Source organism: Rhinolophus ferrumequinum, chromosome 23 (genome assembly GCF_004115265.2).
Source record: "Rhinolophus ferrumequinum isolate MPI-CBG mRhiFer1 chromosome 23, mRhiFer1_v1.p, whole genome shotgun sequence".
NCBI lineage: Eukaryota > Metazoa > Chordata > Mammalia > Chiroptera > Rhinolophidae > Rhinolophus > Rhinolophus ferrumequinum.
The window spans coordinates 1,571,397-1,585,972 of record NC_046306.1 but is presented as its reverse complement, the minus strand read 5'-3'; the positions used below and the strand labels follow the sequence as shown (position 1 = coordinate 1,585,972).

The 14,576-nt window shown below is 53.8% G+C and overlaps 1 protein-coding gene across 3 annotated transcripts in view; it reads left to right on the top strand.

The window, feature by feature from the left end:
- Nucleotides 1-14,576, top strand: part of CDH4 (cadherin 4) — a 432,992-nt gene that overhangs the window by 306,034 nt on the left and 112,382 nt on the right. For all 3 annotated transcript variants that reach the window (XM_033094686.1, XM_033094688.1, XM_033094687.1), the window contains exon 3: nucleotides 7,419-7,645. In XM_033094686.1, coding sequence (XP_032950577.1) covers nucleotides 7,419-7,645 — 227 coding nt within the window. The remainder of the gene's footprint in view (nucleotides 1-7,418; nucleotides 7,646-14,576) is intronic.

Genomic DNA, 14,576 nt, shown 5'->3' with positions numbered 1-14,576 from the left:
GGATAGAAATCATAGTCCGAACATGTGGGATACCTCTAAAAGTGGTGGCAGGTCCATGAGGGAACAGCAAACAGAAGTGACCCATGACGTGGTGTGACACTCACACAAGCTGCCATTGTGAACATTTATTGCTACGTACACATTAACAGTGCTGACAGACTCCCCTTTCTCTCAGGCACGTGGTAGGATTTCACCTCCTCACTCTTTGCGGGTAGGGCCAGAGCACGTCATCGGCCAGAAAGTGGGGGCAGAGGCCTGAGAGCCCTGTGTGATCCCTATTTCCCACCACCAGATGGTCCTGGCCCTGGTGGTGGCAGAAGCAGCCTGAGGGTTCACAGTAGAGCCACCCTGCCGGCCCATAGTGCCATGTCTCATGATTTGGGGCTGTTTGTCACTTAGCTTAATGCAGCCTCATGCTGACTGATACTGGATATAAAATCCAGTATACTTTTTTCCCCATGATAACAGAGAGCATTTGGGTTCAACCATTTTAGGTTTCACAGGTCCCCTCGCCCTCACAGGACTCCCCAGGCCCTTTAATGGTGTCATGTGCACTGAAACTTTCTGAGAGAGAGAGACATAATGTGCACAGTTGTCACTTAGGTGAGACCGTATTCCCGCGCCCTTCCCCCGTGCTAGCCCTGGACTCGTGTTACTTGGACATTCTTTGGACAGCAATGTGACCCATTAAGAGTGTGTGGCAGATTCCTCTGTGCTCTTTAGAAACACGGTTTGGATCAGGAACAACCAAACCAACAACGGGGACTTTGCTCCTTGGGGTGGCCCTCAGCTAAGGAAGGGGACGGCAGCGCGAGACTGTTAGAAAGAGGAATGGTGCATTTCCTGTCCGTGTTGCGGTAGAATTGCTCCTCACCACCGAGCCTGCCTCGTCCCAGCCTGGTAAACGTGTCCTCACGTTGCAGGAAATCACAGAGCCCAGACGTGTGTCGGGCCCATCCTGGAAAGGAGCTCAGAGGGCACCGCGTGTGGCCGCATTTTCTGTGAAGAACTCCTCCGGCATGTCCCTGCAGGGCCTCAAGGAGCCCCAGGTGGACCCTGCGTCTCTGGGGGGCTGTTCACTGAGGGCATCTTAGCGAGGCTGGGATTATCCCCTGCTCTCCATCAGACCCCGCCCTGGCTCCTCTTACACCTGGGCCCCTCCCGGGGCCCCTCCTGGGGTTCTCCTGGGACCGTGCGCCATGCAGTCCCCAGCATGGCGCCCCGTTTCGGTGTATGTGTGTGTGAGTGGTGTGCGTTCTCTGCCCTGTGCTGTGAGGGTCCTGAGTGTGTGCTCGTCGCCTGAGGCCATCCCGCCCACCCTCCCCCGAGCTTCAGGCAGACTGCACACACCACACGTTTCCATCCTTGGTTTACAGGCACCCCGACGGTCTGCTCATCTCAAGGGGGTCCCCAATATCTCAAAGCCAAGTGTGCCATGAATGCGCCCGCACCAAAAGCCCTGCCGAGGGGAGACCCAGGGAGGGGTTGCCGGGCAGTCAGCGTGGCTGAGAGTGGGGAGAAAATGTGTTTGCGTTTCCTGAGTCCTTTTCTTAAGAGAAACGGTTGCTGGCCACTCTGAGTGTGTTTACAGAGGGAGCAGCTGGTGAAGTTCAGGGTCATGTTTGGATTCTGCCCCAGCAAACGGACACTGAAACTGTGCCAGGCAAGGGGGCTGCCAGCTGCCAGGAGGGGGCCCAGAGCCAGCGCGGGAGGGGCCCGGGGCTGTGCACCGTCCAGGACACCGCACGGGGCGATCTCGGGCCACCCCTCACACCCTGAGAGAGCATCCCCACACCAAAATGACAGCATGCACCCCACTCACGGTGCTGGTGGCCTCCGGGCCAAACCAGGACAGGCCGGGCAGCGGCTTCACGGCCACCACCTTTGTAACCACAGAGGTCAGCCCCCACATCCTGCCAGACTCTGGTGAAAGCCCCTCGATCAGAACCCCGGGGACTCTGGGATGTGTGAGCTCAGAGCAGGTGGGAGGAGGCTGCAGGCTCCTGCCCTGGGGCGCCCGCTCCACTCCTGTGAGGTCCAGAGGCGCTTGCCCACCTGCTGCCTCCCGGGGCATTTGCGGTCAACGTGCCGTCCACCTCCATAGTCGGGATCTGCTCATACCCCCAGATTCTCCTCCTGGTTTGTACATCTGAGGTCGAGGGCAAAGGGTAACACAGGCTTTGTGTGTGTTTCTTATGAACCTAAAGAGAGAGAGCAGGTGAAGAATGGTGCAGCGCTGTGGGGCCCAGAGGACAGCCCCTGGCTCCTGTCTGCGTGTGGGTCATCTGTTCGCGGTGTACCACCCGTCCCCACAGCTTCGGGACCAGCCGGCCACATGCAGACCTCAGCTGAGGAGGGTCCCATCTGCCCTCCCGAATGTTGCCAGGGCTCAAATGTTACGTCCTCCCTCCATATTTAGAACAGAGAGCTGTGAGAGGAGAAAGAACTTGTGGACAGGTGACCACGGAGCAGGACTGCCCTCAAACCAGACAACAAGCAGCAGCCCCCAGCTGCTGCGGGTAAAATGCAGTAAAATCGTCCACCAGGCCTGGACGCCCATCGGGAGCTGCCCCTGCCTCTCGGGGGCTCCCCCGTCGGTAGAGAGGATGGCAGAGGAGGGGAGGCAGCCTCTGGGGACAGGAAAGAGCCATCTCTCTCCCTGGGCTCCATTGTGAATGTTGTCCTTAGCTCAGTCCTGATGTGCAAGCCGCTAATGAGGGAGGCTGGGGTCCCTTTCTTGTGTTGTAGAGGGTGCCCCAGGGTCTGCTCCCCGGGCCCAGACTGTCTCTCCCTTACCACCTCTCATGTACGGCGTTCACATGGTGATGACAGCCCGAGAGCAAGGAGCCCAGAGCCCGGCCCCGGTCGCCCGAGCCTGGGCGCTGCGGAAGGAGAAGCTCATGAAGGGACATGGTGGAGGGCGCTGTGAATTCACTGTGTCCTTGTAGCCACATGTAGCATGTTGGGGACCCACGGGCGGGGCAGGTGCCAAGCAGAGCTCGGCAGGCCTCCCCAAGGCACCAGAACCCGCCCGCTCCTGCCTTCGGGCGCAGGCAGCCCAGTGAGCCCCGCCTGGGGTGCTCCTCCCTGCGGGTCACGCTGTGTCGGTTCCCTCTCCCGCACCCTGTACTCGATGGATGCTTCCTAAGCAGAGACCACATTTAGGGGTATGACATGCCTGGTCTTTATTTCTCAGTGTACTCACCTGTAAGGTGGGGGTGACAGCTGTCCCTGTGCAAGTTGTGGGGATGGAGTGAGAGGGTCTGGGCACTGAGTTTGGCACAGTTCCTGGCACAGGGTAAGAATGCTACGGACGGTCCCCAGGTGACGATGGTTCGCCTTACAATTTTGCGACTTTACGATGGTTCCTGAGCTAGTCAATAGTGTATTACAGAGCATTGTGTGTTCAGTGACTGCCCGACTGTGGGCTGAGGTAAGTGTCCTGAGCACATGTGAGGTGGCCCCGGCAGGGCTTTGATGTTCAGTGGTTAGAGGCAGTAAATGCGTTTTCAACTTAGGATATTTCAACTTGCGGCGGGTTTATCAGGATGTAACCCCATGGGAAATGGAGGAGCATCTGTATAAGCAAGAGCTGCCATTGTTATCGTAACGATCGTCACCATCCGTCCCGTGGGCCAGTGAGAGACATATTTGCCCGACTTAGAAATGGTCACTCCCTCCCAGCCACGTTAGCTGCAGTGACGTTCCCACAGCGGGAATGTTCAGAAAGCCTCTGACGCAGCTCTCAGCGGAGTAGGACCGGTTCGGGGCGTGGGGCTGCGTCCTCCCGAAGGTCCAGGAACCGCGTGAGCCAACTCCTGTTTCTTGTCCCGAATTATCATCCGCGGGACAGCAGGAAGGTTTGCACCGGGCGGCACCAGCCTCTCCAGATTGAAGCGAAATGGCAGCCCCAAAATCTGACCGCTCGCTCGTGGTTTTTCAAGGCTGCTACGCTTTGCATGCTGGGCTTAAAACGTAAGTGTGACGGTCGGTTTGTGCCTGGACACCTGTGTGTAGTTTTTGTCCGTAAAATCTCCGCAGCTAGAGCTGTTGAAAGGATAGAGAGGCCGAGGACACATTGTCAGTGTTGAGAGGAGAAGCTCCATTTACAGATGAGGCATTGTTCTCCTAGCCTGGTTCTGCGTCACTCAGAAAGCGACAGACACGGTCACGTTTTGAACCAGAAGGAAGGGGGCACATCTGGCACAAGGCTAGGGGTCGGGGAGCAGCTAAGCCAGGAGCCCCCGTCAGCACCGGATCCGCTGGTCGCAGCCCACAGCCCTCAGGGTGGGTCAGCTCACCTCTCTGACCCTCTGTTTCTTCTTCTGGAAGATGGAACTCACAGGATGCCTGCACTGGTTTGTGAGGGTTCCGTAAGATACCTCGTGGTTCTCACCTTGGCTCCAGGTACCGCTCAGGTGGAAAGTGTCGAGTGCCTTGGGCTCACCATCCTGAGGTGCAAGTTCCCGCAGAGAACAGGCATTGCTTTAGACTCAGTGGGAGAAGAGCCGTCCCTGGGGGCAGTTAGCACAGAATGGCCCCTGCTCGTGGCCTCCTCTCCAGCCTTGGTCTTCCTCAAGCTCACACTGCCCCCAGGGCTGCCCTCACCGCCTCTGACTCTCCGGCACCTGGACTGATGGTGCCTGGACGGACCAGGGGAGCTGCAGGGAGTGTAGGGGGTGGGAGGAGGGAGGGAGGGAGAGAAAGAAGGAAAGGAAGGAGGGAGGGAAGGAAAGAGGGAGGGCCGGCAAGCAGACGGGTGAACGTGTCCACCCCCAGCCCAGTCCGGCTACAAGCTCACCTCTGGCTCGTTTTATCTTTATCAGTTCCCCTAACAAGAAAAACAGTAGGAAGGGGTGTTTCGTAACCACAGCGCAGTCGCCCGCACGCCAGTCAGGGACACGCAGCTACTGCCCCCGGAAATGTCAGGCAGGCTGCTGCCTGAGAGGGAGTGGATCCGCGTGTCACTCACTGGCCGTCCCAGGCACACTGTCACCTCGTCCCTCCCACAGAGCAAGCCATTAAAAGTGATGAGGGTGAAGGGTTAAACGTAGCACCCTAATGAGGGGCCGTGGTTCCCTTCCTGGCGTGCGTTTCAGACAGAAACTGCCATGAGCATTGCTTCCCCGGCTCTGCTGGGAGGCGGCAGACTGGGGACGGCTGGGGCGCAAAACCGCTTTTCAAGGAGGTTTCTGCACCATCCTGGAGAAAGGAGAGGCGCAGCTCCCTGCTGGTTAGCTCAGGGCCTGATGATGCTGCTTGGCTCCGAGTAGCTTCAGATTTACACTTCAGAATGCATCCACCTGTTCCAGTAACGCCACAAGCCCTTGTGGAGTCCCTGGAATATGCAGGCCCAGGGACAAATGCCACTGGTCTCCACGTGGCCCTGGGCACTTTCAGTACCTGGGTCACTGATGCCCCAAATGCAAAGTCTGTGCCAGCCCTGTGTCATTATGTTTTCCTTGGAATCTTGTGCATTCATAAGATCTGTAGCCGGTGCTGCTCTCACGTGCGAGCTCTCCTTTCCCGGTGGAAATATGGGCCCAGGGTCCTGGCTGTGGCCTGAAATCTGAAGCTACTTTGGGGACCCCTGCTGCGTTCCCCACTCTTTTCTCTTCCTTTCCTCCTTCTTGTCCTGGCTCTTGAGTTCCTCTGTGCCGAGCAGCGGAGTCTGAAGTGAGTGCCAGAACTGTCTGCGGGGCCCTGTGCTCCACTTTGTAGTAAGTTTGAAGGCATTTCTGCTGGGGCAGCTCGGACGCTGGTGGTTTGTTCTTCTGAAGGCAGCGCTGACTCTTGCCTCAGACGCCGCCAAAGCTCTGTCTGTGCCTGTTTTATAAATACAGTGGCATCGTCATTTAATCCTGAAGAAACGCAAACCCGCCCTGTCCGATCCCTTAGTGTCCTTAGAAATTTGCTTCCGGAGAACAAAGAGGCTTATTTATTTATACATTTTGTGCTAATCTCCCAGCAATCATGGAACTGTCACTTGTATCTTTGCCGGTGACAGTTGGGCATCAGAAATGATTGAGCCACTCAGTTTGTTGCTGATTTTGATTTGTTTACAGTCGAGGTGAACCGTACTCTAAAAGCAGTTTGGAATGTTCTTGTCGCATGAAAAAAGTGTGACTGTTCCCTGATGGGGGTATTTCCAGGGAGCACGTCCCACTCGTCACCTGTCACCCTCGTTCGCCTGAGGCCCCCGGATGTGCAGCCCCGGGGCACGCACATGTGTGCTCTAGGGCCAGACGGGGCAGAACGGCTGGTTTCATCCCATTTAAAAACATTTGTATATTAAACCCACAAGTGGGAGGGGCTGGTAACTGGGGAGATGTGTAGAGTGAAGTATTTGAGATGAGAGGGAACGCGAGCGTTATTTATGATCTCAAGGCAGGCAACAATACCACGTGAACACAGAGGGAAGACACTGCATCAGGAGACACAGTGAAGAGCTTTTTTTAATAGTTTCTGGGATAAATAGTAATTAAATCATGTAAGCTGTGACAGTGAAATTGCTTTTAAAAATCCATCCTCCCACCCAAATTGCTAAGATACCCACATATTTATAAGTACTAGGTAACTTTATCCATCGTTTTTATCAGAAGAATATGACACTGGCTGTTGCTGCCTCGTAATTTACTGCGGCATTAGGTGGCACGCATATAAAGACGCGAGAATGCGGGCCCGAGGAATACCCGCGGCTGGGACGGCTTTCTCGCTGCAGAGTTACTCGTGGCAGTGCCGCTGGAGGGGCTGGCCATTCGGGGCCTAATGAATGTTTGGGAGGCAAAGCTGCGTGCCTAGACTCTGTGTCCAGTTCACTGAGGAAACGCCATCCAAGGTCACTGCCGGTCCAGCTTCTGGACCCCACGCCTTCATGGAGCGTGCACAGGTGTCGCTGAGGGATGAAATGGTCTGGGGCACGTGACAGAGTGGAGCTCTGCCCAGAACCCGTTGTCCTGCCGGGTCCCTACACTGCCTCCTTGGGGTGGGAAAACCACTCCGTCAGGGGTTAAAAGTCTGGCGGCAGGAGGTTTGCGTGTGGCCAGCCAGGAAGGGAGGCAAGCGAGGGAATCGGAAATTGTTTTCAGGAGGGAAGTCCCCAGACCTGCTGCCACCAGACTCCAGTTGAGTTCATATAGTAAGAAGGAAGAGACGCAGTGGCAGGAACATAGAGCAGCCGTGTCTCCGATATCATGAAATGCACGGCTGCTCTTTTTATCTCCTTTTTCTGAGGCCTCTGTGAATTCCCCCAGGGGACAAACAAAACCCAAGACCTGAAGGTCAGAACATCAGTCCGATCACTATTTTCCTGCTGCTCATTAGTGACCTAGCGCCTGCTCCCTAAAAAGTGACCTGTGAGCTCTCTGGCTGCCGTCTGCCTGCCAGGACCTGACGCTTCTCCTCCCCTTCTCTTGCAGTCAAGTTCAGCAGCTGTTTGGGGACCAAGGGGACACAATATGAGACCAGCAGCATGGACTTCAAAGTCGGGGCAGACGGGACAGTCTTTGCCGCCCGAGAGCTGCAGATCCCCTCGGAGGAGGTGGCCTTCACTGTGACAGCATGGGACCGCCACACCGCCGAGCGATGGGACACCATGGTGCGGCTGCTGGTGGCCCAGACCTCATCCACGCTCCCTGGACACAAGGTAAGCGGGACCACATGCGGTAGGCTTGGTGCTGTCCTTCATCCTCCAGGTCCCTGCAGAGGCTCCCGATGACAGGCTGACACCTTCGCCGGCCCGAGTGGCCCTCTGTCCTGTCCACTGAGGCAGGGCCACCTCACCGCAGGTGCTCGGTGCCCCGCGCTCAGCTTGAGACACTGCTGTCACCACCTTGATGGTCTTAGTGATTCTTTAGACAGGGGCCCCTCGTGTCCATCTCACACGGGGCACCAGCTAATGCCATGCCCTCTCCTGCCTGAGGCTTGTAGCCACCAGCCCTGCAGACTCCCAAGGCCTGGAGGGATGGAGAGTAACACAGAGGTCGGTGGCTGGCCACACGAGACAGCCAGAGCAGCTGGAATGAGACTGGTTCAGAGAAGGAGGGGGAGGGAGGGAGGGTTTCCCACAGATGCAAACCAGTGTGATCCAACCTCCCTGTGGCTTCATTTCCTGCTGCTTTGCCCGCGTGGCCTGTCCACAGGCCGGGAGGGGTGAATTCACCTTCCCCTGGTCCTGAAAGATTTCTCTCGTCCCTCATGCCCCAGCCATCCAGGAGCAGACTGCTCAGCAACCCGACATGAACCCCCAAAATCCTCAGTGTTTGGTTTCATTTGTCCGAGGGGACAGAGTGCTTGACCCCTCTGCCCGTCCCGTGTTTCGGCAGCTGTGTTGGCCTTCGGCGTGGGGGCTGCCGGGCTAGCAGAGAGTCCCAGGCCGGCTGGCCAGGGGGAGGGACACAGTTCCTGGAGCCCTCAGAGTTCACGTGAGGCCAGTGGGCTCAGCAGTATCTTTGTGACGTCGCATGTATGGCTCATAGCAAAGGAAAGCTCACAGGTAAAGTGGCACAAGGTGACCTTGGATGGCATTCACAGTGTCCCTAGGAAAAGGGTTCAGGAGAAGTAAAGGGTAAAACCAAGCTGACCAGATTCCTTTCTATAGATTCTCCCAGCACCTTACACAAACATGCTCTCTGAACCTCAGTGGGAGACCGTCTGCAAGTTTCCCCAAACCTGCTGACCAAGGAACACTCTTCATGGAACTTCTTGTAAGCCAAGCGTTCCAAGGTGTCCAGTTTGGGAAAACCGCGATCTGTGTCTTCTTTTTAAACAAGTGCAGGTGGTTTAGCTTGGACAAGAGAAAGTGGGGACTCGGGTGAATAGCTTCATTTTCGGTGATGAGCTGACCCCACGGGAAGGACGTTTTGAGTGCCGTGAGCCAGGCATGGAGACGCGTTTCTAACAGCCATGTGCCCCAAATCATGAGCCTCACCTTGTGGGTGACAAAAACTGTGACAGATGGCTGTGATTTTTCATTCTTTCCTGAGTGATTATCACAAGCCACACCGTGGTGAGAAGGCGGTGAGCAAAGCAGCCCTGGGGACACTGTCCGGGGGGGGGGGTCTTCCCTACAGGTGGTGGGGCGGGGGGGCAGCTGTGCTGAGGCCACACCCCTGACTGTGACACATAGTGTGTCCCTTGTGAGCAGACAGTAGGACATCCGATAAAAGGCACGAACTGAAAAAGCTAATAACATCTTTTGTCAGGCGTGTTAATGAGCAGATTCCTGACCTTCCCGGAAGGTGAATGCAATTAGGCAGCCCCAGTATGAGCGCACCTCCAACCCCAGGTTGGGCTGGCCCCGTCGGCAGCACAGGGGACACAGAATCCCAGTGAGCCCGGTCATGGGGTGACCGTGGGGCTACACGCCTGACTGCGTGACGTGTGACCATAACAGGCAGCGGGCAGCGTCGCTGCAGCCCTCCTGACCCGTCCCTCGTTGTCGTCACGTTTACTTTGTTGCCGATGGCTCCCGGTTTCCTCTTACTTCAAACCCAAAGCTCCCTGTCCTGGCTTCCTAGGACCTCAGCTAGATCCTCTCAGCGATGTCAACTCATCTCATCCTCGTATCTCCAGAAGTGGGCGCTGTCACTGTCCCCACTTCACAGATGGGGAAACTGAGTCACGTGACCACAGCCCCTTTGCTCTATGGGAGAATCCATGTCCTGGAAAGGAGTGAAAAATGACTTTCTAGGTACAGCTGAGTAAAGCAGCCCGGCCCCCCTGGTTTGGGGTTTGAATCAGGTCTTCTCCACCTTCCTGGCTGATGTTCTGGACCAAGGCAGAAATATCAGTGATCTCAGCGTTTGTCTCAAAAAATTATAAAAAGAACAGGAAACGAAACACAAAGTAGAAAGAAGGAAATAGTAAAACCAAGAGGAAAAAATAATGAAATAGAAAACAATAGAATCAACAGACAAAAGTTGGCTCTGTAAACAACTAAGCCAGTCGGTGGGTGTAAGATAAAAGAAATTGCAAATATTGTGTACAATTTCTACCAATATATTTCAAAATATACATGAAATGAATAACAGTCTAGAAATATACAGCTTACCAAAACCTTAAGCAAAATATTAGCAAACTCAGATCCAGCCATGTGTACGTACGGTAAATCATGACCGTGTTGGTCTGTTCCAAGAATGTAAGGTTGGTTTAACACATGAAAGTCAATCCATGGAATTCAGCGCAGAATAAAAGGTGAAAAACCACATGACCCTCTGCCTAGTGCTTGTTAAATTTAACCTCCATTCAGGATGAAAATATTCAGCAAATTAGGAAAAAAAGGGACCGTCCTTAATCTCACAACAGGTGTGTCTGAAGAGCCTCCAGAAACCCTCGCACGTGCTGCTGGAATACTCAAGGCCTTCCTTGACACCAGAAATAGGGAAAGAACACTCCCATCACACGCCGGAGGTCCCAGCCAAAGCGAGGCAGAGAAAGAAATCAGAATAGGTAGAACTAACATTAAGTGTAGCTCATAGGATTGTGCATGCAGAAAATCTAAAAGTATCTGTAGATAACTTCCTGGATTTATCGACGGGGAGGGTAAGACGGCTGTAAAACTAATTGTACCTCTGTAGACCAGGAACGAATAGTTAGAGATTGAAATGCAAACCAGAGACCAATCAAGATAACATTGAAAATGATCACATAACTAGGAACAAATCTGACAAAAAATGTTCAAGACCCTTCCATATTATTGAGAACAATGAAAGAATCCTTTCGAAACAGAGGGCGGTGCCGTGCTCGTCACTTAGAAGGCTTAGTGTTGTGGTGTACGATGATACCCATTCTACCCAAAGGTTTCTGCAAACTCAACACAGGCCCGGCAACGATCGCAGCGTGCTTTTTGCTCGTTTGTGTATAGTAAGCCGCAGAGAGTTTCTCAGCGTCTGCACCACTGCCCTTGGGGGCCGTCCTGCACTGTAGGGAGTTTAACAGCATCTCGGGCCGCCACCCCTGGATGCTAGCAGCACCCCACCACCCCCATATGCAGCCAAAGCTCTCTCCAATCATTGCCAAATGTGCACTGGGGGCAAAATTACCCCCGTGTGGGAACCACTAAACTGCGATGATTAAAATGGTGTGCTTTGGGAGCAGAGATGGTCACATGGACAAATGGAACAGAATACCAAAAAAAATATTTCATGTCTTAAAAAATCATCTTCGTGAAGGTGTGACTTTTATACAACAAAATTCACCCATTTCACGTACACAGCCTGACAAACCTTGTCAAATGCACGTGACGTAGGCACTCGAGTCTTTCGCCAGAGTGACACTCTGTGGCAGGTCAGCAGACTGCAGCTCATAGGCCACGTCTGCCTGCCACCTGCCTTTTGATGGCCTCCAAGCTAAGAATGGTTTCTACACTTTTAAATGGTTATATGATCTAGGTTATACCTATATTTACACCCTTGATTTCGCTTCTTAGCCTGCAATGCCTAAAATACTTAACTCTCTGACCTTTTAACAAAACATTTGCCAAGCCCTACTTAGAATAATGGAGAAAGGACCATCTTTTCAATAAATGATACTGAGCCAATGGGGCACCCTGAAGAGATGACAGTGACACGACCCCCCAACCCCATGCCACACCAAATGTCAGTTCCAGGTGGGTTGTGAGTCTAAGTGAGCAAGACAATACGAGACAACTGGAAGAGAATCTAGGGAGTGAGTTGTGGGGAACACGTGACACACGACTTCTTACACGTGACACAGGAAGCACAAAGTGTACGGAAGAGGGTGATAGCTGGACTTCGTTAAATCTAAGAACTTCTACTCATCAGGGCGTGTACTTAAGAAAGTGAAAAGATGAGCCAGAGCATGTGTGAGAGTACTTGTGGCAGTTAGCGACTAAGGACGCACATCCAGAATGTACAGAGGACCGCAGATCACCACGTAAAGACAGATAACCTGCTAAGAAACAGGCGGGAGACTTTATCAGGCCGCCCACCAAAGAGGAGAGCCTGGTGGTCCGTCCGCGTGAAGACGTGTCAGCCTCAGCAGGGCAATGCAGATGGTAGCCGAGAACCTACCAGAACGCCTAAACTTAGAAAGACTGATAACACCAGATACTGGTGAGGGCATGAGCAGGGAGACATCCTGGAGTCTGGTGGTACGTGGTACCACTCTTCAGACGGCAACTCAGCGTTTTTCCCTTCAAGTGGCACACACGTGTCCTGGTGAAAAGGAAAACCATTCCTGTGCTCACGCCATGCTGCTACCAAAGGTGTGGCTTCTCCACTTTTCTTGGACATCACCTGGAGGGCCTACGGTTTAATTCCGTTCTGACCCTGATGCCCCAGCGTCAGCACAGGCCGCACAGGTGACAGGCCCAGTCTCACTGACCACCCCCACCACAGACGCCAATTGCAAATCGTGGGTCACAGACCCAACGTCTGTCTAACTGGGCTGCAGGTCAGAGGTTCCCGTGTCCCCTCCGCAGCTTGATGGTTTGCTGTGATGGTTTACAGAACTCAGGGAACCGTGCTGTCTGTCCTGCTTTTTTATAAAGGATGAGAGAAAGAGGAACAGCCAGAAGCAGAGGTGCATAGCGCGAGCTGGACATGTCCTGAGTGTGGGAGCTTCTGACCCCGTGGAGTGGGGTGTGTGCACCTTCCCAGCACACAGGTGCGTTCCCCACCCCAGAGGCTCTGCAAACCCCACAGTTTAGGAGTTTTTATGGAGGTTTCATCACATAGGCGTGACGATTTATTAACTCAGTCTCCAGCCCCTCTCCCATCCCAGACAGTAGGGGGGTGAGTGAGGGTGGGGCTCAAAGCTCCAAGCTTCTCGCCGTGGCTTTGGTCCTACTGGTGACTGGCCCCCATGCTAAAGCCACCCAGGAGCCCGTCAAGAACGGCTGAATTAGGACCAAAGACGCTCCTGTCACCCAGGAAATTCCAAGGGGGTTAGGTGCTGAGTGTCAGGAGCAGGGACAGACCCCACACGCGTAGTTTCTATTGTGCATCACCAGTGTTAGGTACATTGCCCAATACCAGCGCACACACACATGCCAAGAGCACCGCACCTGGTCTCTGACACACCTGAAAACGGCCCACATGCTCGTCCTCATCAGAGTGGACGGTTCACTGTGCTGGGTTCGGACGGTGGATTGTTATGCAGCAGTGAAAACAGAGAGGCTCTAAGCAGGAGAAAGAATGTGAGTGAACGTCACAGATGCGTGTTGAGGAGAAAAGGCAGGAGCCATGCCTGCAGCGTCATTGCGTTTGGGTCGGTCCTAGTGTGTTATAGTCAGGATGGAGGTTACCTGTGGGAGTCGGGGGGGGGCGGCTGTGTGGGCACGAGGGACGTCAGGGGGCTCTTGGGGCAGGGTCTGTGCTGGGATCTTTCGTTTAGCTGCTCACTGATGTTTCAAGCACTTTTCTGCATGCACCTTATAATTCACGATTTTAATTTATTGTTTTTAAATGCATGCAGAGGGCATCCTGGCTGGGATTGAAGGCGGGGAGTTCAGATGGACACACAGTGAGCAAGAGTTTTTTGTCAGAAGGTTCTAGAAACACAGCCTCCTTCAAAGGAGCAGTTCACAGTGTTAAAAGTCCCAGTTAACTCTTATGAAAGCAGCCTTGAAGCAATCCCTAGAGGACCGTGCCTGGGGACCCCCTAATTTCTCGGCTCTGTGAGTTTCTTTTCCCTTACGTCGAGGTTTCTTCCCCCTCATCTGTTATTTCAGTGGCTCTCTGTGGAGTTGGGCAAAACTGACAGCTTTACAGTTAGATGAACCATAAAAATTTGGCGACTTTTTCTCCGTGCTTCCGTCTCTTCTCCTAGCAACTACTTAAAAGCGGGCTTTCTGTGCATCATACAAGCAGGGCTAAATCTGGGAGAACTTTTTTTTGTGTGTGCAGTCTTGCAGGAAAGCTGATAGCAATTCAATTAGAAAATGCAAATGAGGTCACATGTATCCCACAGGAGTGCTGAATTGCCCCTCAGGAATATTCCGGCCTAACAGTAAATACTGAAGATAAAGTTTCTCGCTCAGTTGTCATCTGACTGGCTGCTGTAGCACTTGGAAGTGGCAATGGGACCTGTGGGTATAGTTTGCAAAAAAGAAACTGTTGTTTATGAAACTAATATTGAGTCTTAGCCTGCATGTCCACATTTTATGAAAGATAAAATTCAGCCAGCGACCTCCCTGCATCAGACCGGGCCCGGGGGCTGATGGGTGTTCTTTCTCGGGGTTTCTGCCTCCTCAGATATATGGGCTGAGTTGTGCCCCCCTAAAATTCACGTGTTGAAGTTCTAAACTACAGGCCTTTGGGATGGGACGATACTTGTAAATTGGGTTGTGCAGATGTCATTACTTAGTCACTGGGGTGGACGCTAATCCAACATGACTGGTGTCCTTCTGAGAAAGGGACATGTGGACACAGACACGCACACGCTGGGAGGGTGCTGTGCGGGGAGCAGGGTAACGCTTTGCGTCGCCCCCCGAAGGTGGGCGGTGAGTCGTGCCTGGGATCTCACCCCCCAGCACCCAGACGCCCTCAGATCGTCTGCAGGCAGCTGCTCGGGTCACCAGTACAAGGCTCACCAAGACCCCGATTCTTTAGCCC